Below are 25,888 nucleotides of genomic sequence, written 5' to 3'. Positions count from 1 at the left end.
CTGCTACAAATGTTCCAATATACAAATAATTCCTTTTTATATCTAGTTGTTCGTTTATGAACATATTTCACATATTTTAGCAGGTCAATATTTCAGGATGTTTCTGCTATTGACTTTAGAAGACTTCAGGATATACTTATAAAATACATGCATTTTCCATATTTATAAATGGTAGATTTTCTCAGTTATAGAAAAATATCAGTTTAAAAGAAGATGAAGGGATTGCAGAATATATGATATTTTTTAAATAAGATTCACTATACAAATCCTAACAAGACAACATTAATTTCCAAGGCAAACAGTGCTTTGTATACAGTATGTATTTAAATGTATCAATGTTGAAAAATTTGAAAAGACCCTGATGTCATCCAAATGAATAATGAATTCTACCCTCAATTTGTAAGTCGCTCTGGATAAGAGCGTCTGCTAAATGACTTAAATGTAAATGATACACTTAGTTTTTTAATAATATGCCTTAGTTTAATCATAATTATCTGTATTGACCTCTTCATTTCTGACTACTAGGCAACAGCTTGAAGAAATGAAATACCAACTTTACTATGTCTTGGAGTTCACTAAAACTAGCCTAAAAGTGTCCCAGCACTAAGTATTGAAAACATGATAGGTATAGTTATCTTGTTTGGGTTTGAGGCTGAAGCTGTAGGTTCCAATTCGCTTCCTGTGGCTGAAGAACAAGGAAGAGAGACTCCCGATAAAGAGGAGGAATAGTCCTGTTCCCAGTAAACTGTAGCCCACCAGACGAAGAGTATCAGATCTCTCTTCGACGGACACTGCCAGAAAACACGTCAGAATATATTAACTCCACTATATGTACAGTTGATCATCCTATACATCATGTAGCCTCGTACAAACCATCCTGAGCCTTTTTCTAAAATGTGTTATTAGATTGGAGAACACATTAGGAGGGATCTTAGACCATTCCTCCATACAGAATCTTTCCAGATCCTTGACATCCTTCGTCTACCCTTATGGACTGCTCTCTTCATTTCAAACCACAGGTTTTCAATGGGGTTCAAGTTTGGATATGAGATGGCCATTGCAAAATGTTGATTTTTTGGGGGGTCAATGAACAATTTCTTGATGTGTGCTTGGGGTCATTGTCTTACTGGAAGATCTACCTATGGACAAGTTTCAGCCTCCTGGCAGAGCCAACCAGGTTTTTGTCTAAAATGTCCTGGTACTGGGTAAAGTTCATGATGCCATTGACCTTCAAAATGTAATGACTCCCTCCCAATGTGTTCTCCAATCTCCTAAAACGTTTTAGAAAAAGGCTCAGTGCCGTTATCCTCGCAAGGTGAGGTATTGAAAGGTATTAAAAATGGGTGACAATCATTTTGACCCCTATCCTTTTGAGAGAAAAAAATATTACAAGTTACACCATCTCTTTTAGGTGAGCAATTGTATTAGTATAAAATAATAGACTTTCCCAATTATTTATAGCTCTGTATTTGCATGATTTATTTTATATATTATTTTTGCTCATCTTTATCAAGGATGCCAATAATTTTGGACTTGGCTGTCTATGAAATTATCGGTAGCCTAGCCATCACATTGTCACAGTATAGCTTATTTTGATGCAGTCACACTTTGAAATGTATTTACTGTACCTTTGTGTGATCTAAGCAATGGTCCACAGGATGCTTTTGCTGTTCCAATTAGATTGGAGAATCTTTCTGTCCGCCCAAAGCAATCCTGACAAAGGAAAAGATTATGGAAAGAGAACAGCATTGAACTACACTGAACAAAAATATAAACGCAACATGCAAATATTTAAAAGATTTTACAGAGTTACAGTTCAAATAAGGAAATCAGTCAATTGAAATAAATAAATGAGGTCCTAATCTATAGATTTGACATGACTGGGAATACAGATATGAATCTGTTGGTCACAGATACCTTTAAAAAATGTAGGGGCGGGGATCAGAAAACCAGTCAGTTTCTGGTGTGACCACCATTTGCCTCATGAAGCGCAACACATCTCCATCGCATAAAGTTACTCCATATTGGCGGGAACTGGAACATGCTATTGTACATGTAGATCCAGAGCATCCCAAACCTGCTTAATGAGCAACATGTCTGATGGGTATGCAGGCCATGGAAGAACTGGGACATTTTCAGCTTCCAGAAGTTGTGTACAGACCCTTGCGACATCATGCTGAAATATGAGGTGATGGCAGTGGATAAATGACACAGCAACGGGCCTCAGGATCTGGTCAAGGTATCTCTGTGCATTCAAATTGCCATCGATAAAATTAAATTGTGTTTGTTGTCCGAAGCTTATGCCTGCCATACCATAACTCCACCATGGGGCACGATTCACAACGTTGACATTTACCATCTGCCCGGTACTGTTGAAACCGGGATTCACACGTGAAGAGCACACTTCTCCAGCGTGCCAGTAGCCTTTGAAGGTGAGATTAGCCCACTGAAGTTGATTACGAAGCCGATCTGCAGTCAGGTCAAGACCCTAGTGAGGATGACGAGCACGCAGATGAGCTTCCCTGAGGTGGTGTCTGACAGTTTGTGCAGAAATTCTTCGGTTGTACAAATCCACAGTTTCATCAGCTGTCCATGTGGCTGGTCTCAGACAATCCCGCAGGTGAAAAAGCCGGATGTGGAGGTCCAGGGCTGGCGTGGTTGCACGTGGTCTGCGGTTGTGCGCCGGTTGGATGTACTGCCAAATAATCTAAAACGACGTTAGAGACGACTTATGGTAGAGAAATGAACATTAAAATCTCTCACAACAGCTCTGGTGGACATTCCTGCAGTCAGCGTGCCAATTGCACGTTCCTCCAAAACTTGAGACATCTGTGGCATTGTGTTGTGTGACACAACTGCACATTTTAGAGTTGCATTTTATTGTCCCCAGAACAAGGTGCACCTGTGTAATGATCATGCTGTTTAAGCTTCTTGATATGCCACACTTGTCAGGTGGATGGATTATTTTGGCAAAGGAGAAATGCTCACTAACAGGAATGTAAACACATTTGTGCACAACATTTGAGAGGGAAAGCTTTTTGTACATATGGAACATTTCTGGGATCTTTCATTTCAGCTCATGAAACATGGGATCAACACTTTACATGTTTTGTTTACACTTTTGTTCAGTATAATTAAACATTCTCCAAGTAGAGCATTTTTCAAGAGCCTCTAGGTAGTCATATCAAAGGGGTTGAACACAGTGGTTAAATTGAACTGGAGATACCCGGATCAAAGCGAGAGCCAGGCAGAGCCGAGCTCTAGCACCTTATGAGAGTAGGATAAAAAGTAGTAACCCTAACCCAAACCCTAGAATAGTAATACATTGTACTTACAGCAGTAACACTAACCCTAATTCTAACCCTAATCTTGGCATAATCCTTTTATTCAACCTGCCAGAGCTTCCCCACCTCCAAATACCCCATTTAACCCCTGGTTGGACAGTAAATCTATACATCAAAGTAAATACTGTATATTTGAGTAGTACAGTATGAATAAATCTGGACAGATGCTCACAGGCTGGCAGGTGGCCGAGCCAGTCTCGATACAGATCTGAATCTGGCAGTGCAGGTAGATGACATTTAGGTTGATGTAGGAGAAGATGCGAAGAGACAGGCGAGACTTGCTGGAGTTGCCGTTCTCCATGACTGTGGTGTATGTGTTTGGGAGGGGACAGCTGATAAGAAAGAGAGAGAGATTACCGGCACAAAGCTTAGAAAGTACCCAAACACATCTGAATCTTCAAGCAAATGTCCATCCACGGTTGGACAATACATATACATGTTATTCTATTATATGCCACGGAATGAAAACCTAGCATCTTAGCTAACTATAATAGGGTACCATCAAAAGCAATTGTAGAACAGACCTGTTTTCCAGAAAAACATAGGTTGTTGGTTCTAAGGGGTTGCTGGTCTGGGTGGCCCAGCACTTGTTGATGACCATTTTGATCTGGGAAACCGTGGAGTCAACGCTGACCTCGACCACAACGTCCTCCTCAGGAGACAGGCTGTAGTTCTGGGGTAGGGATGACATTCCATTCAGGAGCTGAAATGTCACGTAGAACGTCCCTGAGCCCATGACAGCATCATTGATCATATCATACCTGTCAATACACCATAAGATATGATGTAAATAAATAGCTAAATATATCATGTGACCATAGTGACATAGATAAGGTAACCATGGCGCCTGGCAGAGCGTACCCTGCGGTGCTGTAACCAGAGGAGATGATGATGTTCCTCCTGAAGGTACACATGATGGGGACCTTCAGCCATACTGTGGGAACCCTTGTAGTGTCATCAGGCAAGTTGTACAGATTTACCTGAGCAGTGTAGTGAGTGCTGTTCTGAAGGTCAAAAGTTAAAATGGGAAATTAGTTATTTTATTTTCTAACAGACCATGAGGACAGTTCAATCTAGTTTGGTCATCCAACACCTGCACCTACAAGATACCATGGTCACAGGCTTCATGTTTTTAATGTATAGAATAAATGGTACATAAATAAGGACATTTTAACCTGTTAAATCCAGGTCTGTTTTGTGCATTATAGAATAACCTTTTATTTAGCCAAAACACACCAGAGACTATGCTCTTTGTGACACAAGGGGGCAGTATGTAGCACCCTCTAGCCACTGACTGACAAGTTTACTGACTCACATATAAGAGCTGTGTGTTACACTCGTCCCAAGCCACCGTCAGCTGGACGTGGCTACTGTTCCCTCCGTTCACGCCACACTCCTGTCTCCCTAGAAACAGGGAAGAGTCCCCAATGTGCCCCGACCACAGGAAGTCCCTGGCCACTGTCACCGTGATGGCACTGGCCCTGCACTCCACTGAGATGGCTTCCGTATAAGAGACCAGAGGAGTCAGAGACGTAGGAGTCTCAGGCTGCAGACTGGTTTTAATGAGACCACTGGTCATTTTTGTAGGAACTTCAGTGATGGTTGAGGTTGTAACTTGCGCCATGGTTGTGATTGTGACTGGAGTTTTGGTTAAAACTGTGTTGTTGATTCTAACTGTATTGTTGACAGTGGTTGTAACAGGTGCGTTCATTGTAGCTGCATCTGTATGGTTGGATGTAATTGAGGTTGTATTATAGGTGGTAGTGGTTGACACTGTATTGCTGGTTGTAACCGGAGTGTTTGTTGTGGTTGTGGACATAGGTGTGGTTGTGGACATAGATGTGGTTGTGGACATAGGTGTGGTTGTGGACATAGGTGTAGTTGTGGACATAGGTGTGGTTGTGGACATAGGTGTGGTTGTGGACATAGGTGTGGTTGTGGACATAGGTGTGGTTGTGGACATAGGTGTGGTTGTAGACATAGGTGTGGTTGTGGACATAGGTGTGGTTGTGGACATAGGTGTGGTTGTGGACATAGGTGTGGTTGTGGACATAGGTGTGGTTGTGGTCAAAGGAGCTGTATGGAAACAAAAAGAAGACAATTACAGTTTGAAGTGTAGTGAACTGATTAGGCAGTGTGAGACGAATACTCTAGTAACCATATCCAGATCTGAATTTAGACTATCAAAAAAGTGAAAGCGATTACTCCATTTTGTCTACCTGAACAGACCCGTCCCGGCCTAGAGGGGTTAGAGTCCGTGAATCCATCCAGACAGAGACAGCTGTAGGAGCCCCAGGTGTTAGTGCACTGGGCCCATGGGGAGCAGTCCATGTCCCCTGTACTGCACTCATCAACATCTGTTAGAAACAACAACAAAAATCTGCCATTGAATATCAGGTTAACAGTTTATGCAGATTGGTATCACTAAATGTACTCTCCATATAATGCTAACAGAGTTATCTTATTTCATATTCAACCTATATTTCATTTTCAAGAAAGGCCCATTGGAGAACCTGGCACATTATCTTGTACACATCCTTTTATCAAAGTCTACGTATTCTTACAACTGTACAAGGTTAAGACAGCGTTACCATCTATGCTGGTGTTGTTGCTGTCAACAGTGTATCTGGAGCTGTTCTGTAGGGCCTGCATCAGAGCAGAGGACACTTTCAGGATGTCCAGGGACTGACTGGGTGTGAAGATGATGGTGAAGTTCACTACTACACTGCCGGGGGCCAGGCCTGTGATCTGAACCCTCACATCTCCTGAGTTTACCAGGGCCAGAATATCAGGACGGAGAGACTGGAGGATCTGTGGGACAGGTAGAGGAGACAGTGTGTCCGTGTCTGTCATTTGATAGAAACTACAACATGTAACAACTACAAAACATGTTTAAGTGTATTTCATTCATTCCATGTCCTATAAGTGAGGACAATGACAACATTCAAACATTCAACATTTGTAAACATTCAAAAAACATTTGTCAAAGCAGCCATTGTGTGGAAGTCTCCTACCTCTTCCATAATACTACGACTAAGATTCTGATACATCTGGCTAGTAGGGTCCAGCAGGGCATCAGTGAACTGCACATTGGTCAGGTGAGCTGTTGCTTCAAGTGTCTGTGCAGCTGTGAATTGGATACACACATCCAGCCAAAGCACTGTAGTCACTAGAACAGTTTCATATCTGCTATAAGAGTCAGCATAACGTGAAAGTGCTCTCGTAAGTGAAACCAAATCATATTGCTGTGTCAGTGTGTAATGAATAATAGAGTGCTTTCCTCTTGTCCTTGTTCAGATGGCTTTGGCTAGCAGCATAGGGCACACCATATCAGCCTCCTTATGCATAAAGCACAAATAGCTCAAATGTACTGCGTCAGTTTCAGTATGCACACATTTGAAGTGATATTGACATAACAAAACTGAAAAAGATGACAGAAAGTTGACATTTTAAACACATTCTTTACATGGAACTTACCAGTCTTAACCAGCAGGCTGGCCCCCTGACTCCCATAGGGACAGGAAATGACAGTAACGTTGTGGAGAACCCCAGGCTTCAACAATGTCACCTCCCAGACTGACAGCCCCGTCTCCCAGCGTCCCCTGACCTTTGACCCCTCCATCAGCACCACCAGAAAGCTAAACCCGCTCTGGGATTGGCCAGTCATCCAAGACACGTAGAAGGATGAGCCAGTGACGCTGGAAGCCTGCAGGTTGGTGATGGGGGCGGGGTCTGGGGGAGAAGGGAGACAGTAATCAATCTCAACTTCTATGAAATATAATTTATCAATTATCAATGACTTTGTGAGTCTAATTTTTTTCAATTATGATTATTAAAGATGTATGTGGAGCACTTTGGAGAATATTATGCAAACAGCCTCAGGGGTTCTTAGAAACAGCAGGGGAGACATTGGGGGAATTTCTATCAACAAAATATTAGAAGTGATATTTAAAAAAGTCCATATGCTTAAAACTGTTGCCGTTGTACAATGTATAATGGGTGTGTTATTGATTTCCATACAGCATGTGGATGGAGATGGTGGTGATACACTCAGGGACACCACCAGAGTGGGCTCCAGGCTGGTTTGTGGCATAGTGCTGGTCTGCTGGTGATGTGTCTGCCATGCCGGTACAGAGGGGGCCAAGGTGGAGAGGGTTGGGGTTGGAGAGTTGGGGTTAGTGGTATGCTGGAGTGAGGTGGAACTACTCCAGGATCTGAGAGCTGTATAGATTTCAGGCCTGCTGGAGGTCAATACAGTACTCGAGGGTGTCACTGCGGTACTGGTCTCAGACCTGTTGGAGCTGGCATTAACTGGGTTATGTGTGGTAGCATGTATATGGGTCGAGCTCAGCATCATGCTCCTGTTTGTGGTTGTAGCTATGGCTGTTGGGGTATCAGTAAAGCTGGAGACCCAGGACTGATAACTGGTACTCTTGGGTGGCAACTCTGTAGCATTAGCCCACCAGAACATATGAGTGGCATTACTGGGCACGAGTGAGGTCACAGGGTCAGCAGCTGAAAAGAGAATGAACAGTTTGAGTGTTAGCTACAAACTTTTACATCTTTCCATGAATTTCATATAACCCAGAGTAAGTACACACCACTCCCTGTCCTTACCTTGGCAGTGAACCCCTTTGTTGTTGGGGTTGAGATCAATAAATCCTGGATAGCAGGTGCAGCTGTAGGAGCCCTCTGTGTTGGTACAGTCTGCCTGACGTGAGCAGCTGCTGAGAGCGGCATGGCTACACTCATTCATGTCTGAAAGGACAGCAGCATAATGTGTAGTAGATACTGTGTACAGGATATACATTATTCAGTGTGTGTGTCTATTCGTTTTGTGTGTGTGTGTTCGCACTGGTGTGTGTTTTTGTGAGTGTGTGTCAACGGCCAGTTTTCCATTTCCAGAGGAAACATGTCACAGATGAGTGTAAAGAGGAAGTGGAGGCAGAGTGGGACACCGTGGTGTTACTGAGTCAGCTTTTCCTGAGCAGGGTTTTCAGTAACAAGAGAACAACTCTAACACACACATCATTATATCCACCAGAAAACCCTGTGTGTTTTACGCCCCACAGTACAGTACAGTATCCCCTTACCTTCAACTGACACTGAGGTGACTTCTTCAATGTGTATGAGAAGAAGGTGCAGCTTTGTGGTCGTGTTGGACAGGGACAGAATTTCAGGGGAACTAATCAGCAGAGAGGAGGAGGTTCTAAATGGCCATATAGGCCAGGATCTGATATAGTATACAGAGACGTCATAAGAGTCCAGCGCTCCAGTCACCTGTAAGCCAATACAGAATGGTCATGGCCTATACTGGGCACATATGGTGAGAAATATAGGGACCATATAATGGACCATCATTGAGAAGAACATAGGGAGATACAGGAACCTACCACAGAGTGCAGCAGCCTTGTGTGGTTCAGGATTCCCCCGTCCATGGATATCAGCCACTGGTAATCTATCTTCGCTGTCACAGTGACGTGAAAGCACCAGCTTCTACTGCCTGAGTGAAATAATTAAGAATACTAGTATGTTTACAATATCATTTTCTGTGACTGTACTATACAATGAATATACATATGAGGAGCGGCACCCGAGAAAGCATTTTCCACCACCATTAAATAAACACCAAATTATGGAATTTCTCATGGAAGAATGGTGTCTCATTCCTCCAATGGACTTCCAGACACTTATAGAATCCATGCCAAAGAGCATTACCCTATTAAGACATTTTATGTTGGTGTTTCCTTTATTTTGGCATTTACCTGTATATCTTTGATCACTATGAAGTTGATCTGGGATCTGTACTTACCTGCAGACTGAGGGTCAGTACAGAGAGAAAGGCCTTCTCTCTGGCAGCACTTTTTCTAGCCTGGGCAGTCTAAATCCCATTCACACCCTCCACTCCTGGGTGCCTCCACAACACCCTCAGGACAGGACCCTGGCTTAGCAGTGAACTCTCCACTTCTGTTCATAGCTTAATCAATGAGAGAGAGAGAGAGAGAGAGAGAGAGAGAGAGAGAGAGAGAGAGAGAGAGAGAGAGAGAGAGAGAGAGAGAGAGAGAGAGAGAGAGAGAGAGAGAGAGAGAGAGAGAGAGAGAGAGAGAGAGAGAGAGAGAGAGAGAGAGAGAGAGAGAGAGTATCCGATTAAATGTTTACAAAGAGCACTGTAAATAGCAAACTATAACTGTGTTCTTGGTCCACAGCCCCATCTAGTGTTCTTTGTTAGCTGCTCCATATAAACAAGTCTCCATGACGACTGGTCCTGATAGTATTAGGGCAGGCCCATAGTACTGATGAACATTTCTTACACTTTTTAGATACTTCTGTGCTCTCCTAAACATATTTTCTCTTCACGTTGAACAACATGAGGAGGCGGCAGGGTAGCCTAGTGGTTGGAGCGTTGGACTAGTGACCAGAAGGTTGCAAGTTCAAAACCCTGAGCAGATAAGGTACAAATCTGTCGTTCTGCCCCTGAACAGGCGGTTATAACCCACTGTTCCTAGGCCGTCTTAACTGACTTGCCTAGTTAAATAAAGGTAAAAAAATATATATATATATTTTTAATAATCCTAAAATACAAGCTAGAATACTCACGTAAAGCACAGTAGCTGCCCACTTGTTCATAGCCATCACAACACCTCAAAACGTCTTTGATGGCATTCATGTACTCAGTCTGACATGCCTTTTTGTAAACTGTGACCTCACACATCTTCCAGGGTAGCCAGCCACCACATGACCTCCTGACCGTGTAAGAGATCTTATAGGACAACACTTTACTCACCACCGTGCTCTCGTGTCGAGTACACAGGTGGTAGCTGGACATAGACGGGTCATATCCTGAAATACAGGAATAGTTATATTATATATCTAATGGAGACTATCCATGTTTTTATGTTTGCAGAATCTAAGACAAATGGGCAGGGTATTCCAAAAAAACAGTCACAAAAACATAATATTGAAAAATAAGTATTTGCAGATCAATGTTGCATAAATAACAGAATATATGAACTCAAACAAATAACAGGTTTTCATTTCCACAACTGCGAGCATTCATAGGAGTGCCCACAGCCAAGGAGTGCCCACAGCCAAGGAGTGCCCACAGCCAAGGAGTGCCCACAGCCAAGGAGTGCCCACAGCCAAGGAGTGCCCACTGCCAAGGAGTGCCCACAGCCAAGGAGTGCCCACAGTATCAATGCAGGTACAGTAAATGCAGGTACAGTAAATCATTTGCATAGGGCTTATTGTACATATTTACAAAGATATATCATGGAACATGGTAATAAACTGTAGAGCATACACATTATCATATTGATTGTGTCATAATTTAATTTGGCTTATTTTCCTACCTTCAAACAAAGTGTTGTGTCCCCTACAGAGGTCCAGAAAGGCCGTGGCCAGACAGAGAAAGGACATCCAACTCATCTTGAATACATAAAATATGGCATGCATTCAAGGACCTTGCTGCACGTCCATTTTCAGAGCTGAGTTGTTGGTAACGGTTCTGAGTTTCTTTCCCCTCATCATCCACACCCCCTGATCACCTTCTCCCTTGCTCCCACAGTCCCAAGTGTAACACACTGCATGGCAATATGTAGAATCTAGATGGAGAGATTCTACAACTACATGGAGAGGGTGTATTCATTCACATTTGGTTCAAGTGCCATTTCTGGAGTCAAATTGATTCCTTTGTATGTTCCTATGTTTCTGTATGTTTTGACAGAGTATTTCAGGGATTTAAAACTACTGTTAATCCCTAACTGTGGCAAATTATCACCCCAGAAAGTTAGAATATATAACCATACAAGCATTTGTACACATTTGTAGTTTTGCTTTTGTGTACTGGTTGTGTTATGACCTGCCATGGTACTGCCAGTGCCAGCAAACAACATGGTGGCTGTGAGATGAGGTGGGATAAATGGTATCTGTGAGATGAGAGCAGCAGTGTCTGTCCCAGGTGACTTGGTTTCTACTCAGGTCCCCACGGCAGGGTTTACTCTCATATCCTCACTCATCTCCTCACCCACAGCCTCCGACAGGGAGGCAGGCAGGAGGGGTATTGATTTTGTCACAATTTTCCTCAAAGACTGTAATAAAAAATAAAAAATATTCCACCCCTTCAGAAAAATATCTCTATATCCTCTGGAATTTAAAAGGTTGACTCATCACAGCACATTCCTTACTGGCTTGGGGATGTTCTACATCTTGTAATTCTAATGTGATTTGAAATGTAACCATCAGTAATAGGAATGTGGTGGCTCAACCTGAGTGGCACAATAACCATTTGAAGGTGTCGGCATCACATTATTTAGTTCCACAGATGATGGTACTGGCCATCATCTGCAGCACCACAATCACAGTGCCTCACCCTCAGTTTCAGGTTGTTCTATCCAGTGTATGCACATGCACTACATATGCAGAAATATGTGGAAACCCATTCAAATTTGTGGATTTGGCTAGTTCAGCCACACCCGTTAGTGACAGGTGTCTAAAACCCGAGCACAACCTCCATAGACAAACATTGGCAGTAGAATGGCGTTAATGAAGAGCTCAGTGACTTTCAACGTGGCACAGTCATAGGATGCAACAATTCCAACAAGTCAGTTCGTCAAATTTCTTCCCTGCTAGAGCTGCCTAAGATCACCATGTGCAATGCCAAGCGTCTGCTGGAGTGGTGTAAAGCTCGCCACCATTGGACTCTGGAGCAGTGGACACGCGTTCTCTGGTGCGATGAATCACACTTCACCATCTGTCAGTCCGGCGGGCAAATCTGGGTTTGGCAGATGCCAGGAGAACGGTACCTGCCCGAATGCATAGTTCCAACTGTAAAGTTTGGTGGAGGAGGAATAATGGCCTGGGGATGTTTTTCATGGTTCGGGCTAGGCCCATTAGTTCCAGTGAAGGGAAATCTTAACGCTACAGGATACAATGACATTCTAGACGATTATGTTCTTCCAACTTTGTGGCAACAGTTTGGGGAAGGCCCTTTCCTGTTTCAGCATGACAATGCTCCAGTGCACAAAGCAAGGTCCATACAGAAATGGTTTGTTGAGATCGGTGTGGAAGAACTTGACTGGCCTGCACAGAGCCCTGACCTTAAACCCATTGAACACCTTTGGGGTGAATTGGAACTCAGACTGCAAGCCAGGCCTAATCGCCCAACATCAGTGTTCGAGCTCACTAATGCTCTTGTGGCTGAATGGAAGCAAGACCCTGCAGCAATGTTCCAACATCTAGTGGAAAGCCTTCCCAGAAGAGTGGAGGCTGTTAAAGCAGCAAAGGGGGAACCAACTCCATGTTAATACTCATGATTTTGGAATAAGAAGTTTGACGAGCAGGTGTCCACATACTTGTGGTCAAGTAGTTTACCTTAAAGTATTCACATATACACACAGATTGTACATACATGTCAAAATGAGGCAATAGCAGTGCCACACCTTCCATGGATCATCCGGGTTGCCAGAAACAGTACTACATACAGTATGAGCCCTACAGACGAATAACCATATGTGCCTTTTACATTTTCAGATTAGTGATGTTTTCAAATGTCATTATCTGCTGACTGTAACATCAAGAGTTGTGTTACAGACATAGAAGTAAATAGTAGCTGTTGTGTCCTTTCAGATGATGTGTAACATTTAGCTCCAAATGATTTAGATTGTTAATTAAAATGAAACTACATCAGCTGTTTTAAATAATTCCAAATGAAGATACATTATATGGTTCTTCGTTTGTAAGATTCGAAGGCTTTCCAGGAGGTGGCAAGTAGACCACAGCATCAAGTGCCTTCTTGATATATGCAATGAAAGAGAGCAGACGTGCCATAGGCTGCGTTTACATAGGCAGCCCAATTCTGATAATTGTTTCACAAATTAGTCTTTTGACCAATCAGAGCAGCTATGAAAAAGATCTGATGTGATTGGTCAAAAGATCAATTAGTGGAAAAAATATCTGAATTGGGCTGCCTGTGTAAATACAGCCATAGTGATGTCTTATAATCACACCTCTCTAATTAGTTTCAGTGGTACAGTGGATCTGGTTACAGAGAAACACATTCATCCACCAATGTCAAATGCTGATTTTACCTAATGCTTTCCTGAAATGATTGTTGTCATTCATTAGATATATAAATAAATATAGATATATAAATTAACATAACTAGTAATAAGAGCAAAATACATTATGCATTTCCATTCAGTAATTCCACATAAATCAATAGTAGGCTATCTGTCTATGGTTTTAGAGAATCACATTCTCGCCTACAGAATATTGATACTTTGCCACTGAGACAGCAATGTTGATCTGATAGGAATATGTTTTTTTTAATGTTAATTCGTATAGCTTCCCAATGAAATGTTTAAGTCTCAAAGAACGAAAATATGACCTGCCACTTTAAGAGGTTTAAATTTGCCTGTCACGTCCTACATTCCCGCCTACGGGTATAAAGCAGCCTATCAGAACGCAGCACACGTGACGAGCGCTGCATTTGATGACCTCATCCCTGGAGTGGGATGACGTCAAGTTCAAGATGGATGGAATCACGACTACCACACACTCAACAGAATTCTGATATAAATTCTTGTTCGTGTGTTCCGTGGGAACAGAACGAAGATATAGGGGTAAGTTTAGAAAGCCATAAAACTACTTGGTTTAGACTATCTGGCGGTAGTGCCTTATATTGAAATCTTCTTTGGAGAAAATGTTTTTTTCCTGACGTAACTCAAGAGGGGGTTGTTTCTTATTTTTATAAGCCTCACGAGCAACTGCCCTATGTGTGCTGTAGATGCTGCGTCTGCGCTGTAATGAGGGCGAAAATACAGTAGTGGGTGTGTGCGCGTACACACTCACTGACCACGCACTCGTTTCTCGAGGACTGGGGTTTGATTGTGTTCCATTGAAAGTCCTGAATCATTCTCAGAATGCGCATTTCGGATGCAACTTTACTCTTTCGGAAACATTGTAACACCAAGTGATCATGTGATATCACTGCCAGCAACAGTAACAAACAGACCACGCAATGCGTTATTTGTTTACATTTTCATTCACCAATGTATACCATAACGAGGAAGATACTTGCCAGAGTGATAAAACCAGTTTCATTTTTAACGTACGTGTCATCAGGAATTTAAGCCACGTCTCGCATATGATCTAATGCTTGCTCCCCTGACTTCACATCAGACACATTCTATGGGCGCGCAGCGTTATAAACTTTTCTGATATGGAACGTGTAAGACAAGTTTATTTATCATGTGAAATTGATATCCGTGTCCACAGTTGTGTGTGTGGGACGGAATGAACGCTGCCTGCGTCCCTGCTAAATATGACCCCATGGCATGCCATGTCTTCTGATTTAAAGACATGATGTAATCGAAATAGAACCTATAAATGCGCATGCGTCATGTTATTTGCGTTTTACCACAGATAGGCCTAGATACATTAACTCCTACCAGTAGCTGATTGATCTAAACTACTCAATTACATTTAACTTACTTTTATTCAAAATTATATTTGTTTTGGTATTCTAAAATGAAGGATTTATATAACAAGAAATAATAGTCTTTTCACTAATATATTCATAGCAATCAGTTGGCACAGACTGCATAGCAAAATAAATACAGTAGCAATAAATATACATGCTTTCATCTGTATCTCATTCATACTTTTCTGAAACATGGTCAAATATGAATTTGCCATAATGCTATTAGATTCTTATACTTATCGCAACTTTTCTGCTGTTATACATTTCTTCGGATTCGATTTATTTGTTTGATTTTATGTATAGGCCTATACATTTTTAGGTAACTTTTTTTTTTTACTGAAAACATGTGAATCAAAATGCGGGTCTTGAAATAAAAAGGATCTCCTTTTTGTTCTTGCCTTTCAGCCAGAATGGAGAGTCTGGTGCACTACAGTAATCTATCCCATGGCCTCTCTGTGCTGGGGGTGCTCAATGAGCAGCGCCTGAGGGGGCAGCTCTGTGACACAGTCTTGGTTGTGGGGGATCAGCGGTACCAGGCCCACAGGAGTGTGCTCGCCGCTAGCAGTGAGTATTTCCAATCACTGTTCACACGAAGGGAGTCTGAGCCCCACAAAGTGATACAGCTGGACTTCTGTGAGCCTGACGCCTTTGAGATAGTACTGAATTACATATACTCATCCTCCCTCTTCGTGGACAGAGGCAGCCTGGCAGCCATCCAGGAGCTGGGCTACAGTCTAGGAATCCCTTTTCTAATCAACATTATGTCAACAAGGCCGCATGTGTCCTACTGCATCTCCAGAAAAAGGCTGTCCTTCTCAGAGGACGATAACGACATCCAGCTGAGGAGTGTCATTGTGCGCCAGAGCCGAAGGGGTGATGCTACCGGGGCCGGACGCTATGGTTCAAATGATCAAGGAGAACAGACTCAAGCTTCAGGACACAGGAAACCAAACGAATCAGCCAGGAACACTGCATCCAATCCCAGAAAATCAGCTGAAGCAACTGGTGAGGGTTCTGATGGCAAGCCCATCAGTTCATATGCCTCCATCTTAAAGGGGATGACATCACACACAGGGTCATCAGTAAGGCCACAGCTCACCTCCTCAGTCTCCTTCAGTGAATCTCCAACAGTCATGTTACAGTCTGATCTAAGCACTAAAGAAGAGGAGGAGGAGCAGAGGCTCTACAGATCCAAACCACAATTTCAGGGCCAGGTAGGGGAGCCTAGTCAGACCATTGACAGGAGTGGCCCACTCATAAAAAGCCTGCTGCGCAGGTCCTTATCCATGGACAGTCCCATCCCAGTCTTCTCCCCCACACTGGAGCTCAATAAACTGCAAGGCCGAGAACAGTCTGTTGTTAAGATGGTGGCAAATACAGAGGAAGAGATTCAGATAGAGCACAAACAAAGTGTGAAAGTAGTTTCGTCGCTTCTTCTCAAGTCAAGGCACCACAGTAGGCATGATAAAGATGAAACTCCAGGAAAGGAGTTCCATGTGAAGACTGAGCCTAGCAGCCCACTGTCTGACCCCTCTGAGATCATTAGGATCACAGTTGGGGATTCTCTACCAGTTAACCTCAAAAACAATGAAATTCATTTTGACCAAGACCCTACTAAGCCATTTTCTAAACTCCCTGGAAAGAGAAGGGTGAGGAGAGACAATCGAAGGTACCCATTCAAAAAGTCTAAAGGGGTGAACGAACATGATTTCCCATGTGAAGATGACGATGACAATATGTCAGAATTTGTACCTCACAACTCCAACATGGATGACAATGATGATGACTGGACTGATGATCCCAGGAAGAGCAAGATGTTTAAATGCTGGATCTGTTTGAAAGTGTTCAGATCCAATGCTGGATTGCACCGTCATGTTAACATGTATCACAACCCAGATAAGCCATATGCTTGTGACATCTGCCACAAACGCTTCCACACTAACTTCAAAGTCTGGACCCACTGCCAAACCCAGCATGGAGTGGTACAAAACCCTGCATCATCCTCCAGCTCATTTGAGCTGGATGAGAAGTTTCAGAGGAAGTTGATTGATATTGTGCGGGAGAGAGAAATAAAGAAAGCCTTGCTCATGAAGCTGAGGAGGAATAAGCAGGGTTCGCAGTCTCAGGTATTTGCCAAAAAAGGTGGCCTGAGGTCCAAGTCAAATTTGATATGCCCTTACTGTGGGAAATTGTTTGTGTTTCTCTATCAATTCAAGCAGCATTTGAAGACACACCCTGCGGAGAGAGACAACCAAGAGACTGAGACAGAGAGCGGTCTCTGCCAAAAGGACCAGCCCAGTCAGAGAGAGAACACGGACACAGAGGTTTACTCCTGCAGGCTGTGCAATGAGAAGCTGTCCTCTCTCTTTGAGCAGGGAGACCACGAGAGGGGCTGTCGACACGCAACCGTGTGCCCTTACTGTGGCCTCCGATTCTCCAGCCCAGCGGTTAAAAAAGAGCATGAAGCACACTGCAAGTACAAGAAACTGACCTGCCTGGAGTGCATGAGGACCTTCAAGTCTTCCTTCAGCATATGGAGACACCAGGTGGAGGTTCACAACCACAACATTATGACTGTTAAGGAGCAGCTGAGCCATCAAGAGGAGAACAATGGAGAGGTATCTGACCACCTCGGAAGGCCTCTCCACACCCAGGAGTCTGTGAGGAGTGGGGAGCTCCAGAGAGGACATCATCGACAGTGACTCCTCAGGTCCGCCTATGTTGGACTCTGAGGATTCTTCATCATTCGTGCCCGAGGACCTGAATGCTAGCCAGTGTCACAACGAACATCACGGCGAGCTGACCGTGAAGGATGAGCCCATTGAGGAGGCCGTGAGCGAGAGGGAGGACATGACGTCTGGGGCCTCCGTCGAGCCTGAGGAGCCAGGTGTGTGGCCATGCGAAAAATGTGGCAAGCTCTTTGGTGGCCACAAAGACCTGGAGCGTCACCAGGAGCTGCTGTGCCACATCAAACCCTTCATCTGTCACATCTGCAACAAGGCCTTCAGGACCAACTTCCGCCTTTGGAGCCACTTCCAGTCCCACATGTCAACCTCCGACGAACCTGGAACGAGAGAGGTTGATGACAGGCGCCCTTTGTCTCCCTCCCCCTCACCACCACCAGCGGTCACACATGCAACTGGATGTCCTGCCCCACAAGTTTTTCCACCTAAACCAATGGAGGCAGATTCAGTGGTAGCTAAAGCTGTGGTAGCAAAAGATAAGGAGAACCCTGGAAGCTCATCGTCAATGCCCAGGACAAAGAGGCCAGAGATGGACAGATCACACAGTAGCCCCCTACCCAAGATGGATAGTGTGGATAATTCCCTCACCCCTCAGGAATCAGAAACCCTTTTTTACCATGCCCCCACTCTCTCTGCCCTCACATTTAAGAGGCAGTACATGTGTAAGCTCTGCCACAGAACATTTAAGACTGCCTTTAGTCTTTGGAGCCACGAGAAGAGCCATAGTCACATTTAAATGTGTCTCACTCAAACACCTGTACTCTGTTTTGAGCCTCTGAGATGATACTTTATGCTCACAGCATCGTAAGAGATCAAATACAACTCAGCCGGCACAAGAAAGATTTTGAATGTATCTATTGCTGTTGGTAGTTGGCTTGCCTTCATGTTATCTTTTCCAGTGGCCATGTGTCATTGAGGTGAGAAAGTGAATGTCTGCAATGAACTGCTATTTGACTCATCAGCTCCTTTACAATAGTTACTTTGCCTTTGATATTGGATTTACACAGTACTGACCTATTTCAGATAACTCCCTTTCAGTTGGCTTTACCTATATAACTATTTTTTGAGATTCAAGAAAGTGCTTTATTTAGGAATTGCTGTACTGTACAATTCAAGAACAGTTACGTGCTTTTGTGTTGATTGATGTGTGAAGATTATATTAATGGCCTCAGGCATCATGTTTATTGATATGCACTTTGCAATTCTGTTCAATATTTACATTACATATAATGGTCAAATTACATTGATTTAATTTCATTATGTGAATCTTTATTTTGGATCCTCTGCATTCCATTAACATTTCAGCTGTAATCTGTTTTGTACCATAAAAGTATGGTTTTCATATTGACTATTTGTGTTAATTCTTCATTCTGATTTTGTCATTGCCCCAATGATATTTCATGTAGATTATACAAGTTAACAAGACCAAAGACCAGTTAGATTAGCAGGGGGATAAGAACTGGAAACGCATGCAGTATTTCAACTGACACTTTTTTTAGTTATTGTAAATCCTGAGTAAAATAAATAATTTATTGTTTAATTTTTAGTTATCACTCGTTAAATTACAGATTATCATTAGTGGATTATTGTGTAAAGAATATGGAAAATATGTACTTTTAAGAAAGGAGTTTTGTTTACGTTCTGCCCACTGGGTGTGGTGTATGGTGAATTTGTTTTTAACTATTAATTTGGTACACAACAGCACACAAGCGACTTGTAGAGTGAATTTGAATGGATAAGAACATGGGTATTTTACTCTGTCGGCTCAATACTAGTATGATTAAGTGTGAAATAGTTTGAGGTTGATAAATACACAAGTAATCCTATGAATTGATTGCATGGCCTTAGCATATGCATCCTGAGACAATTTTACAATAGATCTGTTAAAAAGAAGCACAGTCAGTGTTTTTGCATATTAACTTTTTTTACATGGATATTTAGAATGGTTTTACAACCAAGAGCCAATAAATGTGTGTGTGTATATATATATATATATATATATATATATATATATATATATATATATAGTACCAGTCAAAAGTTTGGACACCTACTCATTCCAGGGTTTTTATTTTTACTATTTCCATATTGTAGAATAATAGTTAAGACATCAAAACTATGAAATAACACATGGAATCATGTAGCAACCAAAAAAGTGTTAAAATATATTTTACATTCTTCAAATTAGCCACCCTTTGAATTTGTTAACACTTTTGCGCACTCTGGTCACCTGGAATGCATTTCAATTAACAGGTGTGCCGTGTTCAAAGTTAATTATATATGTATATAATAATTAAGAACATGTGAAAGCAAGACTGTTGCCTCTTGGGGGGGGGGGGGGGGGTTGGAAAATAATTCCCTGTCCTATAACAGAGTCAGAATTTAAAGTGTGTATTTTGGTTGTTTAAGTGTATACTTTTTGCTGTGGTGTTGATGGCTTCTTAATTACACATGGAAAAGGGATTTTGAAATTCGGTGGTTAGGTTCAAACACAGTATATATTGTGCTCTGGATTTTATGCAAGATCATTAAAAAAAGAAATTGAGTGCAAATAAATTAAATATAATTTTGTGTATATGGCAGCGTTTGTATAATTGTGTACCTATAATTTGTTTGTTTATGAAAATACATACTTTTAGTATTACTGTGCTCATTCTGCAATGATTAATATTTGTATGGTTGCTCTACATAAACAGCAGTTTAGTTTTTTTTCTACAGTTTTTGTGCATGAATTTGTTTCTGTAATAAAGAGTTGATAATTCAGTAGCTGCCTTGATATTGAGTGTGTATATTGTTTGTATTGTGCTTATAAGAAACAAACACCCTTTAATTAGGGCTGGGAATTGCCAGGGACCTCGCGATACGATATTATCATGATACTTAGGTGCCGATACGATATATATTGCGATTCAATACTGTGATTTTATTGCCATTAGATATGTTAAACATATTGCTCAGCATATGTCTGCTGCAGAGGGACAAGAGAGAGTCATGAGAAAACAAGCTTTTATCAGGCATGGAAATAAGTGCTGAAAACAAATTGGCTCCCTATTTAAAAAAAGATGAAGTTTTGGTGCAGGTACACCCAATTAACGCCAAGAATATATTGTTCTATTGTCCAAACTATACGATATTTCGTCAAAAATAATATCCCTAAATATAACTGTAACGATTCCCCCCATCACTCCCTGGAATCATGATTGTTGTTTTCAGGAGAAGTTGTTATGTGTTTAAATTAGTAATGTCTCTAGTTGGCTTTCGTTTCCACTATGGAACAGTTGAAACTGCTATCATGTTTGCACGAGTTGCACCATTATTAAGGCATTACCAAAGCTGTTACAGATAACAACGCAAAATAGATTAAAATGAACTAATATGACAAAGAGAAATGGTGCCAAAGTTTTTCCTTGGACAAATGGTCACTGCCGTGGGTCACAGATCTGTTTTTCAAACTGTTTAGCCACTTGGACAGTGGTGACTAATTTTTTGGCTGTGACTCTGGAAGTGAATTTGCTGTCTGCTCTGTGGCCCTTGAGAATATAGAGACTGGAAATGCTTTGCTCTCCCTCCATTATTGTAAAAGGTCATCCTGTGAATGAAAAATACATGATTGGAGAGGAAACTTTTGCAACTTAGATGAGGAAAAACATCCACACAGCTGCATGGCAAATACTGCTTTTGAATATAGCATCTGGCCTCTCAACCTAAAAAATGCCTTGACTGTTTAGTGACAAATTTTTTATTTGAAGATTTCCTCAACATCTTTACAACTTCACCTGTCTGAAGCTGCATGTTTGGTATACAGTATACCACAGTTTCTATATTATATATACTGGGTGTGGTGTATGGTAGATGTTTTTAATAATTAATTTGGTACACAAATACAACAGCACATAAGCGACTTGTACAGAAGAGTGAATTTGAATGGCTAAGAACATGTGGATTTTACTCTCTGTCGGCTCAATACTAGTATGATTAAGCCTGAAATAGTTTGTATGAGGTTGATAATTACCCAGAGAGGCAAAATGGCAAGACTTCCCGGAATACTTGCGAAATAGACCTTACAGACCAGGTTTATATCAAAGGAGTGCCTATGAATTGAAGGCCTGCACATGTGCAGTTCGGCACGAGATTACCTTTAACCTGATGACTAGTTTCTGTGCATGAACTAGCTAACATCGCCATGACATTGCCTATAAGTGTGATCTGGGATTTCTATTGTCAGTAGCGACACATCATTCAGGGCCAGAGCCCCACGTGTTTTGAACCCCACCTGTTTAGCTATGATTTTGGCTGTTTTGCATGTTGTTTTGGCATTAATATGTGTCACATATCAGTTTGCAAACAATATAAAAAATAATAATTGAGTTAATAAAGCCGCATACAAACATGGTCTCTTTTTGGCTTTCTTGAGTTTGGCAGCTCCAAAATACAGGTGTTTCAGCCCAGCTCAGTGCTTTCTGCGTAGGGGTGGTAATGTTCTCTAGTTGCGTCGTAATTGGCTCAGTGTTCTGTCACTCATAGGGATGCCACGTTATTGCAAAATCTATGGGGAGAGCTCAAAAATTCAAGCCCAAGGGGTGCTGTCATAGAGTTACATTAGAAGTGCCCATGCAAGAAGGCTCAAAGTCATTGGACACAGGTAAAATGATGTCAAATCACAGTAGCTTTGATTGGACTGATCATGTCAACATCAACTTTCAAAATCTTAGTTAGCAAGCTACTTAGCAGTCATCATCATGAATCAAGTCAACAATCTACTGGCAAATCCTTTTAAATCCTTGTCATATGATGATAAATTATAGATAAAACGTATCGGTGCTCACCGACCATTGGACATTAACATTACACAACAAGTTGGAAATGGCAAATTCAACAATGAGTGGTTTGGAAAAATCAGTGGCTAACTGCAAGCATTGCAAAGCAATCACTAGCCTGCTATTCAGTGGAGTGGATGTGTGGTTCAAGTCTTTAAGAATCTCTTTTAAGGGTTTATTTTCCAAGCTTAAAAGGATAAACATTGGCCATGCTGTCAATCCAGCATGACTTCTGCCGCTTTCAAAACAACTAGAAACTCAGAACTGGAAAATCTCAGACTTCAGTGAGTTCAAGACAACTGGGAATTCGGAAAAAAAACAAGCTCTGACTGGGAAAATACGTTTTGAACAGTCATGCAACTCTGAATTCCAAGTTGGGAACTCAGGCCTCTTTTGAGAGCTCCGACCTGAAGATCACTAACGTCATGATTCTACCTTGTTTTTTCCGAATTCCCAGTTTTCTTTGAAAGTACCATAAATCCAGAGAATGCCAGACTTTTATGACAGAATTTGCCCACGAAAGACCGCCGCACCACCTTCCTGTTCAAGTGAGCATAGCACAATAAGGCAAGTCCAAAAATGTATTGTATGCTGCTGCATAAATGATGTAATATGCCAGGGAGATATGTATAGTGTAGCTAAGTAATACTAAGTGTATGTTGTGTAGTAAGCTGTTAGTAGCCCATGTGCCCCACCTTAATAATTTGGGCCATTTCCCCTCATAATTTAGCCTACTGTTCTGACTTGGTGGTGCACATGTAACCTATAGCCTGTTTTAGAGAAATGTCATCATTGAATATTGTAAGAATTTCATTGTCTGCATATATGCCCCCTTTATTTACCCTATGGTTCTGACTCAGTGTACAGGGAGAATACTGTAAGAACGGCCCATGTTCTGAATTTTGTCATCGTACGTTTAAAAAGTGCTGAACAACTAGTTATATTGACTATATTCATCTTAACTCGCCCATTGTCTTAATCGAAATTACGATTGCCATTTACCCTCTCGTCGTCCCCTTATGCCATAGTTTGTACATCTCAATTGTTAGTAGAAACCACATTTGTTTAAGCCAGTCAGCCATATGTTTTTTTAAGGCAGTAAATGAGGCTGAATGAACTGTTTCACTGCCAGACAAGGCTCTGCTGATAGCCAGGAGTTAAATTGGTAAGGTGTTGGGGTAGCAGTCCCATCACCGTATGTCACCGTTATAGTCCAATGAATGTATTGTTTAGTGTTGTGTAGTGGCTTTAATTACATGCATCTAAAACAAAATGTGGGGAGTTTGCCCCAACATTTACATGCTAAAATCGCCACTGTCTATTGTAGAAGCAGTTTCTGCTTATCTTCACACTGTACTGTCTTTGAATATACTGCACAAATCTGAACCTGTAAAGGAGAACAGACTAACACGAATGTCAGTCATCTGCAGTAAATCACCTGTTTGGTGTGGAAGAAGCGCGGCAATTCAACGTGTAGTCAGGAAATGAACAGAAAATGACGACCAATGTTCTGTGGTCAGACGCAATAGGACGGCCACCCACTGCGCAAGGCCGAAGTTTGCGTTGGTCTGTCTTTTCATTAATTAACATCAGTAAGCACAGAACCAGGTGGTTTTCTAGAATAACAAAGTGAAGTCAATTAGGATTATCAATTTTATTTTCAAAAGTGAAACACCTTTCTGCACATTATTTTCTAATAACAAAAGCTAATGTCATAAACATAAATAAGATAGTTACTTTACAATTACTTAAAGCAGTTATTAAATGAAAACCTGTTTCAGACAGACATGCTACTTTTGCAGCACTTTCTTCATACAAAAACATAAAAGCTCAAATTGTACTATTGGATGTGAAAGTGTTGACAAAGGCATTTTGTGAAAGAATAGGGATAGATAAGTAGGATCCTAAAATGACTGCTTACAAATGTGAATAAAGCAGATTAGACATTTGATGGTGGTACTTCTAGCGTACTACCAGTGCTTATAACTAATACTTAAGACACTCACAGGCCTGCAAATGCCGATGTCAATGAAGCAATTACATCCCATCGTCAATAAAGTACACAGCCTAGCCCCTGATCCATTTGTGTTGTCTAGATAACATCCTATGGTCACAATCATAGGAGTTGGCAAGACAGCACAAACAGATCTGGAACCAGGCTACCCACAGCCATGTTTTATGATGCAAATCATCTTGAGGCTCCCTCACAGTGCTAAGGTGTCTTTTATCAGCCTTCTCATGGTGGTGCTTACTGAGGTGCCCAGCGTATCAGTGATCTGAAAAGTGATTTTGTACAGGTAAGGCTGTACGTCTTTGAGGCTGGTGTCGAACACATTGTCCACTTCCGACTGTGTGGGCATTTTGGGTAGGTACTCGTGCTGGTTGATCACCTCCACAATGTTGATCACCTTCTCGCCCAGCTTCTCGCCCACTTTCTCCCGGCAGATCTGTCTCTCCTGCTCGTTGGCCAGGTTGACGACGTTGACCTTAATGCTCCAGACCTCCCATGGAATACACTCATCCGAGAAAGGCCAGCGAGACTTCTTTTTCTGGTAGAACTCCAGTGAGATTTGTCCCATTCCATCAGTCCCGTTGCCCATGGCATCCTGTAAAGAACAACATAGATCCAGAGGTCAATAGATGCCAGTTAAAAAATAATAATACAGCTAGCTACATGTTTTAATGTATAATTTCAATAGCCAAACAATCAAAATAATCACACAGGCCTACCTTGAATTCGACCACTGCTTTCCTGATGACCCTGTCAAGCTCATCTGAAGAAACACGAACAAAACTGAAATCAATATAGTCGCAGTCAATGTCCTGTGTGCCAACAGTGCCAATGGAGTAGGTGCCCTCTTTCTTGTAGTGAAATTTTCCAGTGCTGCGATGCAATAGGATAGTGTGCAACAGAGCCAGCATAGCCTCGTCGACCTGTCTTCCCTCCACCGACACCTCCAGAACCTCCGAACGGCAGTTCATGATGATCTGCTTCCCCACAGTGGCAGGTTGAATATACGGGGAAACTAGCAAGCTATTGAAACACACCCTTCAATGGTTGTTTACGTTCCATAAAACAGGGATAAACATCCAAATAAGCTAGCTAGCGGACGTTAGATGCTACTGCTAGATAGCTATTGTGAGTAGTTAGCTATAACGCGCAGCAAACGTTATTTCCCTCGAGCAAGTTCGAAGGTTATCAAGAGAAGGCGCAACTTTCAGATTCACTTGATGAATATAGCTACATATGTTGTTGCTTGCTATCTATGTTCTTTAAATGTATTTATTCATAATAACTTGCTGACACAACGTGTAATGTCGTCGTTCTTACTAGAGAGGAGGAGCCATTTCTGTAAACACAACACTGGAAAATCTACGGAATGTAGTTTGGTCCAATCCGAGCCTTGTATCTCTGCAAGGTAACAAAAAACGTGTATCGATAATAGCTCTGTAATTGCAGTTATTCCCGCATCAGAAAGCTGATTTTCTTATATAAGAAAATGT

At 41.9% G+C, this 25,888-nt stretch overlaps 3 protein-coding genes across 3 annotated transcripts; 1 reads left to right on the top strand and 2 right to left on the bottom strand.

Annotated features, from left to right (window-relative positions):
- Nucleotides 1–603: 603 nt before the first annotated feature.
- On the bottom strand, nt 604–10,769 carry umodl1 (uromodulin-like 1). Its single transcript, XM_046305808.1, has 18 exons — nt 10,694–10,769; nt 9,942–10,184; nt 9,241–9,321; nt 8,738–8,847; nt 8,438–8,624; nt 7,962–8,102; nt 7,776–7,859; nt 6,822–7,076; nt 6,359–6,471; nt 5,936–6,155; nt 5,550–5,701; nt 5,137–5,467; nt 4,660–4,844; nt 4,206–4,348; nt 3,869–4,105; nt 3,517–3,676; nt 874–889; nt 604–791 (listed from the first exon to the last, which is right to left on the bottom strand). Exons 1-18 carry the CDS (start codon nt 10,767–10,769, stop codon nt 604–606), a joined length of 2,922 nt encoding a protein of 973 aa, XP_046161764.1.
- A 3,054-nt stretch (nt 10,770–13,823) lies between these two features.
- On the top strand, nt 13,824–18,909 carry LOC124000894 (zinc finger and BTB domain-containing protein 21-like). The gene is given in 3 exon segments (XM_046307570.1): nt 13,824–13,963; nt 15,229–17,446; nt 17,448–18,909. Coding segments are annotated over 2 exon segments (3,069 nt in total). The 5' UTR covers nt 13,824–13,963; nt 15,229–15,233; the 3' UTR covers nt 18,304–18,909.
- A 5,114-nt stretch (nt 18,910–24,023) lies between these two features.
- On the bottom strand, nt 24,024–25,850 carry LOC123998667 (autophagy-related protein 101). The gene is made up of 2 exons (XM_046303759.1): nt 25,115–25,850; nt 24,024–24,990 (listed from the first exon to the last, which is right to left on the bottom strand). Exons 1-2 carry the CDS (start codon nt 25,364–25,366, stop codon nt 24,589–24,591), a joined length of 654 nt encoding a protein of 217 aa, XP_046159715.1. The 5' UTR covers nt 25,367–25,850; the 3' UTR covers nt 24,024–24,588.
- Nucleotides 25,851–25,888: the final 38 nt, after the last annotated feature.

This window comes from Oncorhynchus gorbuscha, linkage group LG16 (genome assembly GCF_021184085.1).
Source record: "Oncorhynchus gorbuscha isolate QuinsamMale2020 ecotype Even-year linkage group LG16, OgorEven_v1.0, whole genome shotgun sequence".
In the NCBI taxonomy this organism is placed as follows: domain Eukaryota; kingdom Metazoa; phylum Chordata; class Actinopteri; order Salmoniformes; family Salmonidae; genus Oncorhynchus; species Oncorhynchus gorbuscha.
Note: the sequence above shows the minus strand (reverse complement) of the source record. Positions and strands in the feature narration are given on the sequence as shown.